This window comes from Cryptomeria japonica, chromosome 4 (genome assembly GCF_030272615.1).
Source record: "Cryptomeria japonica chromosome 4, Sugi_1.0, whole genome shotgun sequence".
In the NCBI taxonomy this organism is placed as follows: Eukaryota; Viridiplantae; Streptophyta; class Pinopsida; order Cupressales; family Cupressaceae; genus Cryptomeria; species Cryptomeria japonica.
The window spans coordinates 593,208,414-593,228,501 of NC_081408.1; the positions used below are offsets into that span (position 1 = coordinate 593,208,414).

General features: G+C 36.7%; 1 protein-coding gene across 1 annotated transcript; it reads right to left on the reverse strand.

Annotated features, from left to right (window-relative positions):
- Nucleotides 1-12,365: 12,365 nt before the first annotated feature.
- Nucleotides 12,366-13,131, reverse strand: LOC131875227 (uncharacterized). The gene is made up of 2 exons (XM_059219293.1): nt 12,706-13,131; nt 12,366-12,533 (listed from the first exon to the last, which is right to left on the reverse strand). Exons 1-2 carry the CDS (start codon nt 13,129-13,131, stop codon nt 12,366-12,368), a joined length of 594 nt encoding a protein of 197 aa, XP_059075276.1.
- Between the last annotated feature and the right edge of the window lie 6,957 nt (nt 13,132-20,088).

A 20,088-nucleotide genomic window follows, 5' to 3' on the forward strand; every position in this document is an offset into this window, starting at 1 on the left:
CAGATAGTTGAGCTAGTAGAAGTTAGTGTGCAAAAAGAAGTTAGAGATGAAGATGTATTTAACAAGGGTAAAGAGGATGCAAGAAAAGAAGATGAGGGTAAGGACAAGGTTGATAATCCTCTGGTTGATGGAGTTAACCATTTGGTTCCTGAGAAGAATGCAAAAAAGGAAAAGACTCTGCAGAGACAGTGAAGGGAAAGCAAATAATTGATGATCCAGAATTTGTGCAAGGTCCGATTAACCTCACTTCTCTATCTCCAATCCAAAAGATTCAATTAGCATCATTTTATCAAGTGAAGGCTAGTGAGGATCTTCTAAAGTCTCATACTAAGGTTAATATGTTTCTAACCTTGGCAACCAGCATTTTGGAAAATTTGATGCCCTTATTTCAAAAGGATACTTCAGACACTCCATCCGAGTAGTTAAAAAGTTTGATCAATTATGTAGATACACATTGAGTTCTTTGAGAAATCAGACGATGAGAAGGTTCTAAATGAATTCAATCAAAAGAGGCTCTGGAATTCAAAAAAGATGATTGCCAAAGACAGAGTCACTTTAGATGCCTATGTAAAGAGTATGCAAGATGCATTGTCCAAAGGTGGTAACTTATACAAATCATGATTATCAAAATCCAAGTTCGGTGTGGACATTGAGAAGAAGTCTAAGGTACATGAGGATGAGATACAACACATATTTCAGTTGTTTGATCCTCTATCAATGTCATTAAGCAGTCATGAAAATTAGGTAATATCACTTCTTGAGAAAATCACAAGTCTAAGCCATGATCAAGAGAGAATAATTGGCAGAGTTGGAGTATATAGGAGTCTCTTTACTCCTATGTTGGATATAATGCTAAGTGCTCTTAAATATACTCAATATGCTCTAGCTAACAATTATGCAGAAGATATTAAGACAAGAGAAGCCCACGCTTATGTTTTTAGTGGTCTGATAATAGTTTTGGAGAGCTTGAATAAGGGTTGGGATAGTCACTTGGATACATTAAAGAACTCCTATGTAGAAATCTTCAATTTTCTGTGAGTATGTAAGGATTGTGTGTACATATGTGCATAACACTTTTTGTTTGTATTTTTGGTTTCTAGAGCCCTACCTTTGTCGTTGATGTCAAAATGGGAGTGTATAGTAGTAAAAAATATTGATCTTAGTGGGATTTGATTTTTGGAGTCCGACAGTCAGATTTTTAGTTGCAGTGTATATATTTTGGTTTTGGACTGACACGGTCATTTTTCACTAACTGTTACCATCAATGCCAAAGGGAGAGATTGTTGGGAAGAGACACTGCATTGATGTTCAAATGTTGTCATTTATGGTAACTAATGTTAGATGATTCATGCGTAGTTCACGATTCATTCATTCTAGAAGAGAGATTAAGGTCCGATGAGGGCTGGTGAGAGAGAATAGAACATCTGGTAATGTACACTATTTTGGTTTGTAGATTATTTGTGTTAAGTATTTGGTGTTGCGGCTCTTAGAAAAGAAATATGGATGTTTAATATGCCTTATTATAGGTTTGTAGTCTCTGATGTTGAGTCTTGTGTAAGTTGGAAGATCCAGTATATAGGTTTTCTTGTTTGAACAATGTTTTATCAGTAGTAACATGTGGATATTCATTGTGTGGATCTTGCAAATCGATTTTGTTTCTTGTTTGTGTGTTCAAGGATAGTGAGCTAATATGTGAGAAGGGAGTGGATAATTTTTTTTGGTCTACATGGTTGTTTTTTATCAGATTGAGTCGACCTAGGTAACATGTTTCATTTATGTGTTATACATTTTTGGGCTGACATGTAATAGACCTAATTTAATGTTGCAGATATATAAGATTGATTGATTTGATCATTTTTTATATGGGTAGTTATGTGTGAAGTGTGTATGAGCAATTGTGTGCATTTTCAAGTGCGTGATTTAGAGATTTGAGCTTTAGAATATAGCAGAATATCAGAACAGAGCAGTTTTGCAAAACAAAGTATTTTGTGCTTAACCAGATCTATTTTGGCATTTACAGAGGCTATTTATCAGTTCAGACTTTCTAATTATTATCTATAGTCTTTTGTAAGGTAGAGAGCCTTCCGGGGTTGTAGCCCTTTTGTAATTAGAGTAGTGAGCTCTAGCCAGTGTGTCTGAATGCATGTGCATTCTCCTCATGTCATATTGTTTTTGATTAAGGGAAAATAGGTTTTGAGGGGACCAAAAACCTTGTACACCATTTTTTAAAGGGACCCGAAACCCTCAAATTTTGCTAGGATCTAGAACCTACAAAGAAACTTATGGCATAAAGATAGGCAAATAAAACCAACAGATAAAATCAACAATCCTGGCTAGAACCAGCCAAAAGCCATCACAACCACAAATAGAAAGAAAACCAGCACCACACCTGCTAACACCATAGCCTAGAGAATTAGATGAGTTCGATAGACTCTCACATTCAAACATCAAGGATTTTTTGGGATCCACTACCCATATTAAAAAAAATTAGGTAGCACAAAGCTAGTCTGACCCTTAACCAAAAACACACACAAACTAAGTTAGGCCCTTCAAAACTGTTAGCATCAAACCAAACATAAGAAAGAGGGTTTTGAAAGGCTCCCCTAACCTTTGAGTTGGGTTTTACAATGGCTCCCAAAACCACCAAAAATTGAAACATAGCATGGAAGTTTTGAAAGGCACCCCTAACCTTAGAAATGGGTTTTGAGGTGGCTCCCAAAACCATAGGTCTAACACCAACACCCTTGAAGAATCTGATAACCGCACCTCCAATATAAAAGCATCTATCAACCTCTATAGGATAGAAAAACCCAGGCTACACCACAACATCCAAATCCACCTCAATAGGAGAGGGGTTAACTCTGCAACCATCCATCTCCACCAACAGAGAAGGAAGAGCCACCTCGATAAGGCAAACTAAAGAGAACCCAAGTTGTAGAGAGATGACAGGACATGAGATATTACAAGGAAAAACACAGCTAGACCCAAGAGAACATCCCCTCATCAAATCTTCCACCAAACTCCAGGGTAGAACAAAATCCAAAAGAACTAAAAGAAACCCTTATGTAATATTGTTATACTTCTAACAATGTATATTAATATTTTGGGTATCAATCCCACTGTGGTTTTCCCCTTAAATTGTTTTCCACATAAAAATATTGGTGTTATTGTGCTGTGGTTATTTTATTTGTGATTCTGTACTCTACTTTTATTCATTTGGATTAAGTGGTTTAAAGGAAAGATTAAGAATGTTAAAAATTGCATAACACTGATTCACTCCCCCTCTCAGTGTTTCTTGATTCCAATAGGACGATACTTTCTATTTCTGGCAAGATACTCTTTAAAGTTTTGAATCCCAAGGAGATAATCCATAGGAGACTGATGAGGATGTACTGAACCTTTGATATCATTTTGAGAAGGAGGGTTTATAGGTACTTTGATCCCTTGTTCAGATTTTCCAAGTCCTTGTCCTTTATAAGCTTGTTTTGATATTATGTTATAACCACTCCTATAAGACACGTACCTTCATTTTGCCTAGGATTAAGAGCTCAATGAATCTTGAAGTTTGATCCCTTGTTCATATTTTCCAAGTCCTTGTCCTCTATAAGCTTGTTTTGATATTATGTTATAACCACTCCTATAAGAGCATGTACCTTCATTTTGTCTTATATTCCAATGGCTCTGGTACAAAATTTTGCCAAGATCAAGGGCACAATGAAAAGTATAAAAATAGAGATAAAAGAATGACAAGAACAAACTGTATTCTCATCAATATGAAAATGATCAACTGGATTCCAATACAATGAATATAGGTCTGCTTATATAGGCAAGGCTATATGGATGTATGAGCACACAATCATGACATGTGGCTCAATGAGAAACAAGCGTAGGTAAGAAATACTAGGGGTACGTAGGAGAAATAATATAATATTCCACAAGAGGTGGATGACCCACCGAATGTGGAGTGTAACAAAAAAACAAGACCACAAAAGGTGGAATTTCTCCTACAAGCTCTATCCCTATGTGCACACTTCCCTAAGTGTCTCAAATCCAAAGTACGAAGAAATGCATTATCCTAAGTTAACTTAAGTAAAGTGTAATAATATCCATAATGAATATTTATTTACACCAACACCCCCCCTTAAGTGCAACTTAGAGGAATGAAGACTCAGGTCAACAATGCAAGATGGGTCCCAGCTACTAGGCCATGATAGGTACCCATGTAAAATATGCAAATGCAAGCAAAACCATGCAATGCAATCTCTCACAAATAGAGAAAAGGAGAAAACCCACTGGGAAAAAACTCCCCCCAAAAAGAGAGATGAAAGTACAAAAGACTCTCAAAACCTCAAAGAGGAAAAAGTCCCCCCATAAGAGAGGAAGGAGAAGTCAACTGACCCCCCCTAATGACACATCCTGCACCTCCAAGAGAGCTCGCAATTGCTAGAACTTACTCTCGGTGAAAGGTTTGGTGAATATGTCTGCAACCTGCTCCATTGTAGGACAATATTACAACTCAATGACCTGCTCCTGAATCGACTCTTGAATATAGTGCATATGGATCTTGATGTGTTTGGTTTGCTAATGTTGGATCGGGTTCTTTGAGATAGCAATAGCACTCTGATTGTCGCAATGTAGAACTGTCAGTCATCGACTGGTGAACCCAAACTCTGTGAGAATCTGCTGAAGCCAAATGGTCTCAGTCACTACATTAATAGCACCTCGATACTCAGCCTCAGTTGAAGAAAGAGCAATAGCATGCTGCTTCTTGCTCTGCCAACAAATGGGGCTTGAACCAAGGTGAAAACTGTAACCGGAAGTAGACTTATGATCATTAAGATCGTCAGCCCAATCAGAGTCTGTGTAACCAACCAAGTGAAGTCTTGTGCCTGCATCATAGTGATGTGTACCCTAGATGTAATGAAGGATGCATTTGGTGGCTTTCCAATGAAGCTCATGTGGTTCCTACATGAAGCGGGAAACCATGCCAATTGCAAATGAAATATCAGGGCGTGTATGGGTCAAGTAGATGAGACTACCCACAAGCTGACGATACAAAGTGGCATCAACTGGTGGAGAAGAACACTGAGCCTCAAGCTTGACTCCTGAAAGAAAGGGAGTCGATGCAGGCTTACAATGTGCCATATGAAAGCGTGCAAGTAGATCAAGAGCATACTTGGGCTGTGATAGTGTAATCCCGAAAGGTGACTGTGAAATCTCTATACTGAGAAAGTAGTGCAAAAGACCCATGTCAGTCATAGCAAATTTTTCATGGAAAGCAGATTTGACCTTGCTAATGATGGATGCAGTACTCCCTCTAATGATCAAGTCATCAACATAGAGCACAAGTATCAAGTGAGAGTCATCCTGTCGCAAAATGTAGACATTCGGATCAGAATGACACTTGGTGAACCCTACAGAGAGAAGAAAGGAATCCATCTTGGTATACCAAGCCCTGGGGGCCAGCTTCAGATCATAGAGAGATTTCCTTAGTCTGCAAACTAAGGAAGTATCCTGGATGAAACCATGTGGCTGCTCCATATAAATCTCCTCATCAAGATCACCATGACGAAAAGCACTCTTCACATCCATCTAATGTATAGCCCAACCATGAGCTACAGCAATAGCAAGTGTCAAGCAAATGGAGTTCATCTTGGCTATGGGTGCAAAGGTCTCAGTATAGTCAACACCTGCAACCTGAGAGAAACCTTTTGCAATAAGTCGAGCCTTATAATAAGTGATGCATAATTATGTCGAGTTAAAGGTGGAAATTTATGAGGACTCATAGAAAAAAATGAAAGAGCACAAGAAAAGAGAGGCATCACACAAGACACCCCCCCAAATTCACTCAATCAAAGAACCCCCCCAAAAGTGATGATTTGGCACTTTATACTTAGTGCACATATAATGGGCCACTTGCAAAAAATGGCAAAGTGGACTTCTGATTTCAATTTTACAACTACCTCAATAAGGCCAAAAGAGACTCAAACTAATAATGCAAGAGATCTAAACTAAGATCCAAGCAATTTACAAGTACCAAATAGGCCAAATAAGACCAATATCTGAAAGTATAATTTCTACTTAAAATCTCTAAAATTTGATCATAGATTATGAAAGTATATGAAAAAATATGCACTTTCAAAAAAAAATAGCACCTAAAAAGTTGGTCGTATGAGCTCAAACGAGGCCTTTGAAGTTGCAGAATTGAGGATTGGACAGGTACAGATGAGAGAATCTGAAAATTCCAAAAAACCTATGCACCAAAACCAGAAAATAACCACACCACTGCAAAGAGCATGACAAATTAGCCCAAATAAAAAAAAATTGCACCCAAAAAGGAGCAAAATTGAGCAAGTTATGGGCCTCCAAAGTTGATCCAAAAATCCAAACTGCTCAACGGAGAGGGGTCTAAAAATTTCCAAACAAAATGTTGACTGGGTGCTAACTGTGCGTTGTTGACCGGGTAGAAGGTACGGATTTTCAAACTGGAAAATAATTTTCAGAAAAAAAAAAAAAATTTCTTTTTTTTTTTCGAAAAAAATCCGAAAATTTCGTACCGTACCGCCCGAATTGGGCAGAAAATTTCCTTCACAAGCAAAAAATCGATTTTCGCTAAAATAGGTCGAATTTATACTCATTTTTTATGGAAACGACCTCCCAAACGCAATGGTGAGGTTGAAAACGCTCTAAGATGCCTCCAAAAAATGCAGTCCCTCAGATCGAAAAATAGAAGCCTTCCACGATGTCTCCAAAAACCAATCAATGAAGCCCCAATGGCTCTGATACCATGTGAGATTTTGCCAAGATCAAGGGCACAATGAAAAGTATAAAAATCATAAAATAATCCCACCATGTGAAAGTACACGAAATTCTAGCCCATTTCAAAAAAAATTGCACCAAAAAAGGAGCAAAAATGAGCAAGATTTGGCCATTTGAAGTTGAACTGCAAAATCAAAAAGCTCAATGAGAGGGGCTTGCAAAAATTTTGAAAAAATGATGACATCAGCAGATCGCAGGGTTAAATTTGACGGTCGTATGACCATCGCCCAAACTTCACGACCGATTGGGCGCTCACGTGGCGTTGACTGTGCAAGTGATTTGGCAGCCAACTGGATTGCTTACTGTGCGTTGCTAACTAGGCAGAAGGTACGGATCCCAAAAAATAATTTCCAAAAAAATTTTATTTATTTAATTTTTTTTTCAAAAAAAATTTTCAAACTGGAAAATAATTTTTAGAAAAAAAAATTTTTTTTTTGAAAAAAAATCTAAAAATTTCATACCGTACTGCTCAAATTAGGTAGAAAATTTCTTCCACACCCCAAAATCGATTTTCGCTAAAATAGGTCGAATTTATACTCGATTTTTATGGAAATGGCCTCCCAAATGCAATGGTGAGGTCGAAAATGCTCTAAGATGCCTCCAAAAAATGCAGTCCCTCAGATCCAAAAATAGAAGCCTTCCACAATGTCTCCAAAAACGAATCAATCAAGCCCCAATGGCTTTGATACCATGTGATGTTTACTCGACAGACATTGCAAGTTTGTTTGTGGATTCCTACATTGAAGATTTGGGAGACATCATTGATGACATTCATCTTCTCTTTGATGAAGGTGATCCTTCTTCGATTGTTGCGAGGGAACACTCTGACCCTCTTGTGCATTCTCTACATGATCAATCTTTAGAGGTTGACATGATTATGGATACTTATGTACAACAGTTGGAGGAGGTCTCTTTATTTTTTCAAGAGACATGTGAGTCTTTGGGACATGTTCTACATCCATCTCCACTAGATCTTGGAGTGCCTTTTTCAGAAGTGTGGCACAGTTTACCACCTTTGGAGGGGGTATCTTTCAACATCGACATGGGGACACTTGAGCAGTTTTCAGAGATTCCTTTCATCATGAGTTTTTTTCATACATCTTGCCTTCATGATTGGGGAGACTTCATGGATACACCTTTGGTTTTGTTTCTTCCTAAGGGGAGGAATGTTGTTCAACATTCTTGGAGTAGTTTCTTCATACATCAAGCTTCTATCATTGGTGCAAATTCCACATTGAGGGGGGGCTTCCTAGCTTCTCTTTTTCTCTCATATGGGGGGGACTTTTTCCTCACATGGGGTTTTGTTCTTCACATTCTTCTATGAGAGTTCTCTTGTATGTTTTCATCTCTCTTTTGGGGGAGGGTTTTTTCCCATTGGGTTTTTCTCTCTTTCCCCACTTTGTGAGAGATTTTATTGCATTGGTTTCCATGCATTTGCATTTGTACATGGCTACCTAACATGGCCTAGTAGCGAGGACCCATCTTGCATTGCTTAGTTGCATTGTAGACTTAAGGACTTAAGTGCATTCCCCTAAGTTGCACTTAAGTGGGGGGTGTTGGTGTAAATAATTATTCATCATGGATATTATTACACTTTACTTAAGTTTACTTAGGAAAAGCATTTCATAGTAGTTTGGGTATGAGACACTTGGGTGTTTGTGCCACATTGGGATAGTGTGTGTATGAGAAATTCCACCTTTTATGGTGTTGATCTTGTTGTTACACTCCACATTCAGTGTGTGATCCACCTCATGTGGACTATTCTATTGTTTCTCCTACCTACCCACACCTATTTCCTACCTACCCTTGTTTCTTATTGAGCCACATGTCATGTTTGTGTGCTCACATATCCCTAGCCTTGCTAGCAGGATCATCTACATTGTATGTAATGGAACAATTGATCATTTTATCTATTGATGGGAATATAGTTTATTCTTATCCTATATTTTGTCTCTCTATTACACTTTTCATTGAGCTCTTGGCCTTGGCAAAATCTCACACTTTTTAATTATGCAAAAGAAGGACCATTAGAATGAATTTATTTAAATTTTATAGTGTAAGGAGACATAGAAGGACTAGATATAGAATTAGACAAAAAAGGAATATCCCTTTTAGGGAATTTATCCTTTTTATCATCATTATCCATATCCTCTTTGATAGGTGGAGAGGGAAAATCCTTATCATCTAAGGCTTCATCTTCTCTTATGTTATATGAGGGGATAGGTCATGAATAAAATGCATAACATAATCTTCCCTACAAATGTTTTGATAACTCACATAAGATCTAGGAGAATAAGGAAGATATAAAGGGATTGATAAAGTGATATTTTAATCTTTCCTCCCTTGCACTAGAGTATGTGTATGGGAAGAGGGTGATGTCATTTTTCTCTTCAATACTATATCTCCATTGGAGAGATGCTTGATAGGAGTATTTAATTTTTCCTCATTGACACTATATATCCTAGAAGAGGTACATGTGTTAGGCTTCTTGATGTCATTTTTAAGATTACTATTGTCTACAAAAGCCTTTATGTGATTTAGATATGTAATTCATGTACTTAAAAATACCTTCGTAGAACAACATATTGTTAGGATAACCAGTGGACAACTAAGAGGGGGGTTGAAATGATTGTCAAAAGATTATAAAACTTTAAGCACACAAAATATTTTACCGAAATAGTAGATATAACAATTAAGCACAAACATAAATCACAGAATAATTACCATCCATCCACAACACATAACACTAGGATTTGTACGTGGAAAACCCAATGAAGGGAAAAAACACAGTTGGAAGCTTACCCACAGTCAAATAATACTTCTGCAGCAAGTATGTGATTACAATAGGAGGGGCCTTCACATCAAGGAAGGCACACTACCTAGAGTGTACTGTTCATCACAAAAGAAGCCTCACTGACTACAAAGAAATCAAGACTACAATTTGGAAATATGAGTGAACTGCAAGAATAGCATGTCCTATGCTTGAGTACAGTTTTAGTTAAGCTCTCTATCAGAGGTCTTAAACCTCTTTCACAAATCCAATTCAATCACCTATGATTTACCGAAACCCTCTACATATGATTACTTTATTTTCACATAGATAATCCCATAACCCATGGTCTACAAAGAGATATTACACCATTTTTATACCAACCAGGGACCTAAACAATTAGGTTGGCCACCTATAAGATAATAAAATAGATGTTACATAATCCCACAAACCAATGATAAACCAAGTAGGCCTAAGATTGAAACAACATAATCCAAACAATAAATCCAACTAGTGACGAGTCGGGAGCATCAACCAACACATTACATAAACTTGTCCATAACCTAACAGAATAACACCGGACCTAAAATAGGTTGCCATAAGACAAATGAAACACCGTGAAAAACTGGAACACGAACATGATAACCATCAGCATCCAGATAACATTCTAGAAGTTGGGCCAACACCACTTATCAGATTCATCAAAAGATCTTCATCAAAGCATTGCTAGTAAAATCCTTACCAGTGACCAAAAGGCTTCCTAGAACAAATGATAGTATCCAGATCATCAAATCCCAAATAACCTAAATATGATACACATCAGTAACACATGAATAACCAATCCAAACCAATTCCAATAGCAAGAATATATTGTAGAAGATCTCTAGATCAACATCATAATCCAACGACTCTACCAAAAGCTGGTAGACAAAAAAACAACTAGTGTTGACATCAATGAAAAACATCAATGCAACACATAATTAATAATGAACTTATAAGGTGCTGAGAGGGGGGTGGGTGAATCAGTGCAATTAAAAACAATAGAAATCTGATTATCAATTTCACCAGCTTAAAACTTAATAAGCATATAAGAAATAACACCAAGTATGCAATCACCAAATAAAGAATAAACCAGATTACACAATATTTTATACGTGTAAAACCCAAATGGAAAAAACCATGGTGGGAGTAGGTACCCACAAAGATCCACTATCTATTGTATAGAGATCTAACCAGTTAAGGTGTATAACACCTAGTTAGGGGCATACTCTGTTAGAAGTGTCTAAGCTCGGTTAAGAGCTTTACAAAAAGGTATGTGAGGACCAGCCCTGTTAGGAGATACCCAGGTGACTAGGATTTATAAACACAAGTTATTGTGACTACTCCATGTTAGGAGTGACCTTGTAAGAGGATTTTCTTTCTGTAATTGTTAGGAAGACAACAAGTAAAAATGATCTCAATATAACACCTTCAGTGTCTGATAAGATCCACTTCAGAACATTACAACATCACATATACTTCATGTCTCAACTCCTTGGATTATAGCACTATAAGAAATATAAAATTTGCTGATTTTCTTTCACACTTTCAAGCTCATACACATATATCCTTTCATACCTTATCACACATTTAAAATCATCATAAGGTCAATTAGAACCTTGTTAAAATTCCCTAGGTTCAATGCATCTAAAAAATCTTGCATTGTACGCATTAGTTATGTTGGCCACCGACATACCAAATCTAATGATGTGCCTTTTTACCGATCTTAGTGATTTTCATCACTATCAGTTAAGTCTCAGTCTAAGTACCTACTTTGTCAATCAAACATCGTTCATCTAATCGAATTAGTACGTGTGGTCATGAACATAACTTCATCTACCATCCTTCGTTGTTGTTGTCAAACAACATCATCTCATTCTTCATAGATTTCTTGTATCGTTTGTCGGAATATAACTATGTCTATCTTTTATAGGTTAATGTCCTAATTACCAGTTTTGATAAACTATCTCTTCTTACCGGTCAATCCTTGTTGGTTGACTTATAGGAGTTAGATGACTGTAAAAACATAGTTGCCATCAATGACACCATACAAAATAGTCATCATACAACAATCTAATCAAACATGTACCGGTTGACTTGTAGAACTTACATGACTATACAAACATAGTTGTGATCAATGACAACATAGAACATAGTGATCATACAACAATCTAATCAAACATGTACCGGTTGCATCAAGCAAATAAACAGTTATTAGTTAAGATCAAATTATCAAATGCCAACAATCTCCCCCTTCGGCATTGATGAAAACACTTAGAAAAAAATTTGTTTACTAAGTGTGCAATACAAAATTTGACTATATGACATGTACTCCCCCTTAGCACTTACTCTTATTACTCCCTCTTTACATTGCATTCAAAATTTTGATTGACTCTTAACTATTAATCCCCATTTGACAACAATGCCAAATAAAGAAGTAAAATACATGAAAGATATATATTTTATATTAAAATTTGCATTAGAGCATATATAAATATAAGAGTCCTAAAGGTTTTACAAAGCAATTTTAGAAAAAGCATTACTGAAATGAAACTTCAACAGTTTAAGATCATTATCCCATGTCTCTAACAATGTGCCAATAATCTCAACATGTGTCTTTATCTACTTGGTTAATTCCTCCATTGCATTAATTGTGCTCATCTCAGGTGTAGCCAAAATAGCTTCTGAATCCTTGTATGCTCGTGGGAGAAATTTCAACTTTAGGAATCAGTTGAGTCTAGAGCTCCTTCAATGGCCTAGCCGATTTTACCTGCTCATGTTTATACATCTCAAGTTTGTGATGTAAGTCTGCAATTGATCTACCAAAAAGAATAGCTGAGGCATTTAGTGGCCTAAATGTCACATTCAAGATTTCAAGTTCTTTCTTAGCATCTTCCCTTTTCTCCTTCAAGTCAACACAAAACAGTTAAAACTTAGAAATAGTAGCCAAAATCTTTACTCTGGTTACTAGTGCATTCTTCAATAGGTCTTCATTAACCATGAGTGCTACCTTACCTTTGTCTAATTTAGAAATTGATATCTATGTTCTTTTCTTCTTGTAATCCTTTAAGGCTCACTAAGTCATCATCATCATCATCAATTATTTTCTTCTCCTTTGACTCCTTTTTCTCTACCACTTCTTTCTTAGTTTTCTCCTTCTTGGTCTTATCTTCTTTTGTCTTCTCTTCCTCTATGGTATCCTTGACCGGTGGTGGTTGTGTCTCCACATTGTGTTCATTCATCAGTACTTCTTCATCAGTATTTTCAACAATATTTTCCTTTTGATTGTCATCAAAATTTACACTTACCAATGGAATTTGATTATCAGTATGATGTGTGTCCATCAGTGGCTCATCAGAGCTCCTTTTTTTAGTTTTCTTCTCCACTTGTTCCTCTTGTTGCTCATGTTGTTCAAACATTTGAACATCAGCATCTAGTAAATCTATATTATCAACAATATTATTAACATTATCTTCGGTGTTATCATCAAGAATAAATATCATTTTAGTATCAATCGCGTCATCATACATATACTTGTTATCTGGTTCAAAATCTGTGATCTTAAAACCTTTAGGAATTTCCTTTGACTTTGGCTTTTGAGAACTATCCTCCTTAACTTGTTCATCTTTTTCTTCATCTTCATCCAGGATGAGACCTAAAGCCTTCTTAATCAAAATATTAGTCTCCTTCTAGACTAATTTGGTCTCTCCTATTAATATTCTTGTTAATGGGTAAGTGCAAGGTAATGGGTCACAAATTGGCAGAAGTACAGGCATTGGAAAAAGCGCTCTTAGAAATGGGGGCTCATTTTTGCTTTGGGCCCCTGAGGCAAAAAGTAGTGAGGGCTTGATGCAAAACCAAATGGGCTCCCATTTTGTTCTCAAATCGGGGCCTGCTTGAAAATGAAACACGGTCCCATTTTTAAAAAATGGGCCCCCATTTTTAAATCCGATTTTACCCATTTTTTTCGGGCGCATTTTGTCATTTTTGCATAGTAACGGTAATTTTAGGAACAGGCCCTCGTTTTGACCATTCCAAACGAGCCCCCATTCTGAAAATGGTGTCCCGTTCTATGGAAGTTGATTCCACAACCCGCCACTTGCCCCGAGATTAGGTCTAGGATAGGCCTGGGATGGCCACACCTGAGACATGGACTTCTAAATTCAAATCTCCATGAACAAAAGCACAAATATGAACTTCTAAAATATTTTATGTGCCTCTAATTAGACAATTTTAATACAAAATTAAAACCCATTTTAGATTATACTGTCTAGATTCTAAATATGTAATTTAAAAAAATGATTATTTTAACTATTTTTCATTTAATTTATACTAAATCGGGTCCATAAATTTGAAATATTAACTAATTTTGTTAATTTAATAACTTTTTTATTTTAATGAATTTAAAAAAAAAATTATATGTCATCAATCTACACAAAATTCTTTTCTAGTTAAAAGAAAAATAAAAAAATGTTAAGTTTACATCAAATTATGTGAGCCGTACAGGTCAAATTTTGAAAAAGATAATTCGGTCATTAAAAAATTAATTAAAAAAATATATTTGAAAAAAAAATACAAAAAAATATGCTCATCAATATTTAGTGTGTTACAAACCATTTCCCAAAACGGTTTGAGAAAATAATTTTAATTGTGTCAAAAAGTGTGGGTCGTACACATGCATGGTATGGTCCTGAAACAAACATTTTTAAAACATAGTTTTTGGAAGTCTATTAAAAAAGTTATTTTTTACTATGTGGGTATTAAAATAAATTACATATTTGGAAAGTAGACTCAGATGGATATCTTTTATTTTACTGACTTTTTCAAAGATTCAATCTCCAAGTGTTTCAAAATTTAAGCTCAAATCCGACAAAACCTAAAAATCAAGGAAGACACTTCCACTTTTTGGCCAAAAAGTGGACTCATCTTTTTGCACTGACCCTAATCTCTTCTTGGATTTGAATGATGCCTTTTCTTTAACCTTTATTTGTTCAATTTCTTCTTCACTTGCTTCCGGTTGCAGGTTCTTAAAGATATAATCAATAAATTTTTTGTCTTGCCTAATGGTTTCCTGCCACCTTTTATAAATAAGATTATACAAAGAATCATGAATCTTCCCTTGCAAGTCAATAAGGGCTCTTCTATATTTATTCATACTGAAGATGAATGCATCTTCAATCTCCCTTTGTTGACTTTCAGATAAATGAACAAACAATGTATTCAAACCTTTGTATATCCCATAATCCTTGATTATTTGAACCATTCTATTGAAAGAATCTTCTAATGTAAATGGTTTCTTAGGTGACTTGCCCTTACTGGCTGCCTTAGGCTTTTTAACACTTGGTCTAAGTGCTCTTTTATCTTCCTCTGATTAAGTAGCCTCTTCATCCATTTTCGGTTTGTGGGCTAGTTGCTTCTTCCTCTTTTTGGTTGGAATTGGTTTAGTAGGTGGATCAACAATTTTCTGGTTCCTCTGAAACTGAATTTTTTGTTGTTTCCCTCTTTGTGATTCAGTAGGTTGTTTTTCTTCCATCTGCTTTTCTACTACTTTGGCTTTTGCAACTCTAGTCTTACCAATAAAGGAACTGGTAGGGGTACCGGTAGGTACACTTGATGTTTCACCTTTCTCTGTCGCATACATGGCCCTTCCTACCGCTATCTGCTCCTTTGTAAAACCTGCCTACTCGACAAATGCTTGAACCTCCTTCCTTATCTTCTTAGCAATCACCGGTCTCTACAACTCAGAGTGGACTTGTAGATATTTTTCTTTGTAAGTCCCAAATATTTTTGTAGTGACATCCGTCCATTGCTATAATAGATGGTTAGCACAAGAAATGAGTAGATCCTTGTCTGATGAATAATGATGAGAAACTAAGATCCTAACTAGTTACTAAGAGGAGGGGGGTGAATCAGTACACACAAACACTTATCAACCCTTTATCATATTAAAACATAGCTAACTAGTTGTCTTCACCACTAAGCTTAATCATGACTATACTGGTTAAACATAGATACTTCAGACAACATTCCACAGATCTCAAATCTTGATGACTACATTATCGATATAATCATGCATGATTTGTATCTATAATACCACAACCATTTAACATTGCATGCATAACTAACTTAATTAGAAACACATAATCATTAAATGAAAAACTCACAACCCATAACACAGAGATTTTTCATGTGGAAACCCAAACGAGAAAAACCACAGTGGGGATGAATACCCACAATCTTGTTTTGAACTCTTTTGAAGTCTTCTCTACTAGGAGCCTAGTCCAGTTAAAGACTTTACAATAAGGTTCTATTAGGAACCGATCCTGTTAGGGATCACTCGATTAAGGGATGACTATATACCCTATTAAAGGATTCCTCGCTAGAGGATTTTAATAACTCAATTAACTTGAGCCACCTTGTTAGAGGATTTACAAAAAAGCATGTTAAAGCTACCTAGTCAAAGGATCTACCTTCTGTTGAAATGGTTAGAAGACAACAGGTAAAACTCTGATCTGATAACAACACTCCTTGCTAAGGCAGATCCTTTTTAGTTCCTCTCCTTTGCAATCACACTTTGCAAATTCCTTATTTTGGTTTGGCAAGTATCTAATCTACAACACACGGACACACACACAACTTTTTCCAACTCCAATAACAAAACTCATCAACCTTATAGACAAAAATTAGGTCGGTAGCATAAACCCTAAACCCTAAATATTTTATGTTTATAATTACAAGCGGTCCAAAACTGACCATCCAGACACATTGGATAGAATGAAATGATCTAAGAAAGATCTCAAGACATTCTACATTGTCCAATCTTCACTGCATCTAGAAAATAGTAACCCATCACGCGCTCTTCACACACCACTCAGAAAATAAAAAATTCCCAAGGTAGGAATTCAAATGCATTCGATCTTCACGCACAAGATCCTCAACAAAATTATTCATGTGTACACAACTAATGTGGCATCCTGATCCTTATCCTTATCGTTCACAAAACACCATCAGTTGTACTGCACAGGCCATATCAGAAACCCTAGCTCTGAACAGAGACTACCAACCGCTAGTCACACTTAGTGAACCCCGACACCGGTCCACTCCATCCCAGATGACCATAACTACTTCCAATCTTCATACTGGTGCATACCAGTTCTCCTTCTTGAGCACTTATTGACATGAATGACAACATACATTGTCACCACTTCATCATATGCCAAAAATCTACCCCTTTGGCATTGAGGGCAATACTCAATGTATCATTGCTTAGTATCTGCACTATACTCAATAACATATATCGGTTAACATATACCAGTTAAAGGATCACTAGCACCACCATTTGGACTGGTCAGTGCACACTCTACCATATCTCTTCATCATCAGATAGCTTCTCCCCCTTGGACAACAATGCCAAAGTGGAGGTACAATCTTCCAAGCTTCACTATGCTGCTCCCTATGGAATAGCATCCTTCAACACATCAATCTTGTAAGATCTGACACTATAGTACCCAAGTGATGTGGAGCACACAACTTTAGTTTACTTCATGAAGGGTCAGAACCCCTAATTCACCTCTCAAATAGGTAAATATAGTCTTCGATAAGGGCTTAGTGAATATGTCTACCAACTGCTCCTTACTGGAAACATGTTCTCATACAACCTCTTTTTTCTGAACCTTTTCTCTTAAAAAATGATACTTGAGCTCAATGTGCTTGGTCCTAGCATGTAGTACTGAATTTTTGGAAATGTTTATTGCACTACTATTATCATAGAAAATACTCACCGGTTCAGATATAGTCATTTTGAATCGATTCAGTACATGCTTCATATAGATTGCCTAGGTGCAGTTCATAAATGCTACCACATACTCCGCTTCAGCTATAGATTGGGAAATACAGCTCTTCTTCTTGCTCGTCCATGAGACTAGTCTTTTGCCAAGGAAGAATGCTCCACCAGTTGTGCTCTTTCGATCATCCACATTACCTGCCCAATCTGCATCACTAAATACATTAAGATAAAAGTCGTCATTGTATGGATACCACAATCCATAATCAACTATCCCTTTTAGATATCTAAGAATCCTCTTTACCACTACCAAGTGAGATTCTCTTGGACTCTTCTGAAAACGGGCCACTATGTCCAATGCATGAGCAATATATGGTCTGTTGTGCACCATGTAGTGCAACTTACCAATCATTGATCGGTACTTCTTCTCATTCACCAATGCTGACTCATCCTCCTTAGTTAGTTTGTAGTCAGTCACCTTTGGTGTTCCAATTGGTTTTCTCTCCTCCATGCCAAAGGTCTTCAATACCTTTTTGATATACTTGGACTAGGTAATGAAGATTCCTTCTTTCATCTATTGAATCTATAGACCAATGAAGAAATTTATCTCTCCAATGAGAGACATCTCAAACTCTTTCTTCATTTCATCATCTCCTCCGAAGATTATGTCATCTACAAATACTTCACAGATCAATATCTGATCAACTTGAGATTTCAAGTATAAGTTGTTGTCCTCACTTGTTCTATAAAATCCTATCTTCATAAGAGGAGAGTGTAACCATTCATACCATGCCCTTGGTGCTTGTTTCAATCCATACAGGTCCTTGTATAATCTACACACCATGTTACTATCTTCTGACAAAGAAAAACCATTTGGTTTCTAAATATACACTTCTTCTTCTAGGATTCCATTCAAGAATACAGACTTCACATCCATCTGGTATACCTTGAATCCCTTGAATGTTGCAAATGCAAGTAGCATTCAGACACCTTCCAGTATAGCCACTGGGGAAAAGGTTTCTCAATAATCTCCTCCTTCTTCCTGAGCATATCCCTTGCATACAAGTCTTGCCTTGTTCCTTACCACTGTGCCTTCTTAATTTAGCTTATTCTTGAAGACCCATTTGGTACCAATGACATTCTTGTGTTCCGGGCTAGATACCAAGGACCATGTTGCAATCTTCTCTATCTGGTCCAACTCCTCTTCCATTTCCTTTATCCATTCTTCATCGATAAGTGCCTGTCTAGTGGTCTTAGGCTCAAATTCTGAAATCATGCAAGAGTTTTCTTTCACCTTTCTCCTTGTAAGTATTCCTACATCTTTATCTCCTATGATCTACTTTGGATCATGATGCAGTCTTACATACCTAGGAATGACCGTAGCAGGTTCCTCTTGCTTTTTATCTTCTTTTTTTGCTTCTTCTTCTTCTTCACCCACTGAAGCTTCTACCGGTACAAAAATAATGAGGTCTTTGTAGTGTTTGTCATTTGTTTCTTTCTTAACTGGTTCCCAGAAGGCTAAACCAGGTTCATCTTCTATTTCCTTGTTGTCGGTTTCCTCAGCCTACTCAGGGGACTCATCAACCCTGACATTGATACTCTCAACAATCTTCTGGGTCCTTCTATTGTAGCACTTGAGAGTTTTGCTTTTAGTGGAATATCCAGCAAATATTCCTTCATCGGACTTGGCATCAAACTTACTCAAATGTTCACCTCTCCTAATATAGCATTTACTCCCAAACACTTTGAAATAGTTCACATTGGGAGTTCTTCCATTCTAGTACTCATAGGGAGTTTTGTCTTTACCTTTCTTAATGAGTACCTGATTCATGGTATAGACTGCAGTGCTCACCACCTCTCTCCAGAATGTGAGAGCAACATTTCCTTGGATCAACATAATTCTAACCACCTCCACTATAGTCTTGTTATTCCTCTTTGTTATGTCATTTTGTTGTGGTGTCCTTGGGGTAGACAACTACCTCTTGATGTCATTCTCTTCATAGTACTTTTTGAATTCATCGGAAGTGAATTCACCCCTTGATTGGTTCTAAGGAATTTTATTCTTCTGCTGCTCTCCTTCTCAACCAATGCTCTAAAGGCTTTGAACTTTCCAAACACCTTAGACTTGTCTTTCAAGAATGTGACCCACATCATTCTTGAGAAGTCAGCAGTAAGAATCATGAAATACCGATCTCCTTGAATGCTTCTTGTTTTCATTGGACCACACAGATCGGTGTGCACAAGATCAAGTAAGTTCTCTGCTAAAAAGGACTTACCTTTGAATGTTGAGGAAGACATCTTCCCAAGTTGACATTCTCTTCACAAAGCATTCTCTGGTTTTCTTAGCAAAGGCAATCCTCTTACTACCTTGATCTTACTTGCCTTTACAATATTGTAAAAATTCACATGACAAAGTCTCAAATACCATATCCAACTGTCATCAAATTTTTCCATCAGGAACTGACTAATATTGGCATTCAGTTGAAACAGGTTTCCTTTGGTCTTCTTACCGATGGCAATAAGTTCACCACTTTTTCCAATTATTCTGCAGACTCCAACTTTCAACTCCATAATAAGTCCTTTGTCGTTCACCTGAGCCACACTCAAAAGGTTGTGTTTAAGGCCTTCCACCCAGTAGACATCATCCACATTGCTCTTTCCATTCAGTGAGATGGAT